Source organism: Octopus bimaculoides, chromosome 10, assembly GCF_001194135.2.
Source record: "Octopus bimaculoides isolate UCB-OBI-ISO-001 chromosome 10, ASM119413v2, whole genome shotgun sequence".
Classification (NCBI taxonomy): Eukaryota; Metazoa; Mollusca; class Cephalopoda; order Octopoda; family Octopodidae; genus Octopus; species Octopus bimaculoides.
In genome coordinates, this window is record NC_068990.1 from 93,673,008 (window position 1) to 93,676,442 (window position 3,435).

Here is a 3,435-nt window from a genome sequence, read left to right on the forward strand (position 1 = left end):
TGAGGGGACACGTGACGAAGATCCAGAAATCCTTGAAAGTTTTCTTTCGAAGGCCCCTGCGGTATCCTATATTCGAGTAAGTAATGACGGCACGTCTACCGTAGGGCGCGAACGCAGCACATTCTACAGAACGGTTGCGTATTTCTTTATCCGAGCAACCACTTCGTTTCGACAAGGAATTTTAATTACTAAGATATTACTAATATATCTATTTAGGACAACGGTCTCTGTGTGAGCCCCCACCCTCTCTCTCTCTCTCTCTCTCTCTCTCCCTCTGTATTGTGAATGACTGAACAGAAGGGTGTTCACTTCATTTTGCCGGCCTTGTTATTTGTTTTGGTTACGTGTGTGTGTGTATTTATATATTCATTTCTATACATACATATATGTCTGCATATTTATACACACACACACACACACAGGGTAAATTTTACATTTTTAATTTCTCGCATGCGCATTGTTTGTTCTTGATTTTGTCCACTACACAGTATGGTAGGGTCAGTTGGGCACCGTCTGTGAGAAAAACAGCACCATGATGCAATTCACTCTGCCAGAAATTTTGAAACGATATGCTGTACTGCTTTGCATTCACGCCGGAAGCTCCAATACAGACATTTCACAGGGTTTGGGTGTCAATCTGTGGACCTGTATGTACCGAGAGTGATAAAAATCAAACATCCAGTCAACATCATGGTGTTTGGAGTGATCACTAGTGACGGCGATGTTATGTTTCCATTCATCTTCCCACACGGCCTCACACTCAACGCGAAGGCCTACATCAAGTGCCCAGAAGAGGTAGTGCTACTCTAGGTCAAGAAGGTGGCTGCTGGAAGACCCTATGTCTGGCAACAGGACTCTGCACTATGCCACACAAGCAGGAGAACCCAGTCATGGTTGTCAGATAATTTCTGCAACCACATCTCTCCTAACATCTGGCCTCCTAACTCCCCAGATTGCAACCCCCTTGATTATTATATGTGTAGGGCGCGGTTGAGCGAGAGACCAACAAAACTCTGTAACACCAAAGATGAACTGAAGGCAAGGATTACGACTGCATTCACCAACCCAAACAAAGAGACCGCCCAGAAGAGTTGCAGGAGACTCCGAAATGGTCAGGAGGCCGTGGTTGAAGCCAATGGCGATTTTATTGAACAAATATTTACTCTTTTACTCTTAAAAAAAAATAACCCTCTTTTACTTGTTTCAGTTATTTGACTGTGGCCATACTGGAGCACCGCCTTCAGTCGAGCAAATCAATCCCAGGACTTATTCTTTGTAAGCCTAGTACTTATTCTATCCGGGTCTTTTGCCGAGCCGCTAAGTTACCAGAATGCAACTAACAGAGAATGGAAATGCAATTCTTATTCTCAATGCGCATACCCAGTCGACAGAAACCGTTCAGTTAAACGAGTCATACGCGAAGCCAAAGTTGCATCTAAAATTAACCAGAACAGCATTAGTTTTAGTTAACCAATTACTAACCAAAACGTATTGGCTATATAGGTACCATTGCGAACCAATTTAAGCGCTGATTTCATCAACATAATTATACATTGAAACATTACAATGAAAGTTAGTCACCAATCTCGCAACACACGTATGGTATTGTTAAAAATGATTCTTAGTAAAGTAGCGATTTATAAGCCATGAAAAGCTTTCTATAATCTTTGCACTAGAAAAATTATTAATCCTGAACATCAAAACAAAATATCAATAGGTGTACGGATGTAATTTCTACATGTCTTCATATGGACAGGTACCGACATAAAGCCCTGTGGCTATACTCATAGAAATAACATTGAAATTTCAAAAGGAAATATAATTCCTTTTCATTTTCTTCATTTTATTTTCAACAAATATTTTGTGCGTAATTAGAAACACAGTTAAATGACCTCATTTCCTTAGTATTTTAATAAGTACTTACGTAGAAATTTTAATGGTATCCGATGAGTGGGAAAAAGGAAATCCCAATTGAACACACGTTTCCTCTCCGTTTCATTTCTCTTTAAATGCTTCATTAGTTATAAAGTTAGAGTGACCTCCCTTCCTGAACAAAACCCATTTAGCAACCATTAGCTCGCCGACCCTGCAGACTTATAAATAGGCAGACTTATAAATAGGCAGACGTACACATCTGAATAGACACACACACACACACTAACTTACGCATGTGTGTGTATTTACTTATATGTTTATTTTCGTTATCTACATTCCAAAGAGTTTTGCATCTTTGTTAGAAACTAGTTCTTTCTTCAGAGTAAGAATTTAAATGATTAAATACAGAAGAGAACGAACACACACACACACACGCACGCACGCACGCACATACACACACGCGCACGCACACACACACACGCGCGCGAATGTAAATATATACATATACAGATATCCATATATATATATGTAAATATACGCATACATATATATATACATCTATTGAAGTAGGAAGGAAGTTAGGGTTAGGGTTGGTTTGAATGGAGGATAATGTTGTGAAGGAGAGATGGAAGACCTTGCACACGTCTGTGACAGAGAGAGAGCGATGAAGTAATGTTGCAGGCTGCACGGAGTGAAAAGGTGATCGTTGACAATGGCGAGACCCCCGACCCCCACCGCCGCCAGGAGTACAATATGAGAACTGACAGAGCGGGGATCATCAACTGGAAAGAGAAAGTCCTACACGGAGAGTTTTTCCAACAAACATCGGATGAAGCTGATGGAGAATCTTGGAGATGGTTAAAACATGGATTTTTAATAAAAAGCGACAGAAGGACTGATGCTTGCTGCTCAAAGAACAAGGATTAAGAAATCACTTAATCAATACAGCATCGATAAGGCTGCAATATCACCTTTGTGTAGATGTTATTTTAAAAATCATATGAGACAGTTAGACACATGATTATTGGATACACAAATAATACATACATACATACATACATACATACATGCATACATACATACATACATACATACATGCATACATACATACATACATACATTCATACATGCATACATGCATACATACATACATACATACATACATACATACATACATACATACATACATGCATACATACGTATTGGGTTGACAACTAAGTTCCCGCCGTTTTTTTAAATTTTGGAATTTATTGCGTTTTTTAATTTGGAATCTATTTTTTTCGAGAATTCTATTTTTGAATTATTTTGGAATCTATTTTGTATTTTTTTTTTTTTCTAGTTAATTTTAGTTAATTTTTGTTTATTTTCAGATCATTAAAATGGAACGTCAAGTTAAGAAAAACGAGCATTTTCGACACCCGCTTCTTTTTGCTTTTAATCAAGGTTCTAAGGCCGCAAAAGCTGATCGTGACAGTTGTGCTGTGTATGGAGAGGGTGCCATGGCTGAAAGAACCGCTCGTGATTGGTATGCCAAGTTCAAAAATGGAAACTTTGACCTCA

General features: G+C 38.8%; 1 protein-coding gene across 1 annotated transcript in view; it reads right to left on the bottom strand.

Moving 5' to 3' along the window:
• LOC106868465 (ATP-binding cassette sub-family C member 5) overlaps positions 1 to 2,033 on the bottom strand; it is a 74,543-nt gene extending 72,510 nt beyond the window's left edge. Inside the window, exon 1 of the mRNA XM_052970999.1 lies at positions 1,925 to 2,033. Within this exon, the coding sequence (XP_052826959.1) occupies positions 1,925 to 2,018 (94 nt within the window). The 5' untranslated portion in view covers positions 2,019 to 2,033. The remainder of the gene's footprint in view (positions 1 to 1,924) is intronic.
• Positions 2,034 to 3,435: the final 1,402 nt, after the last annotated feature.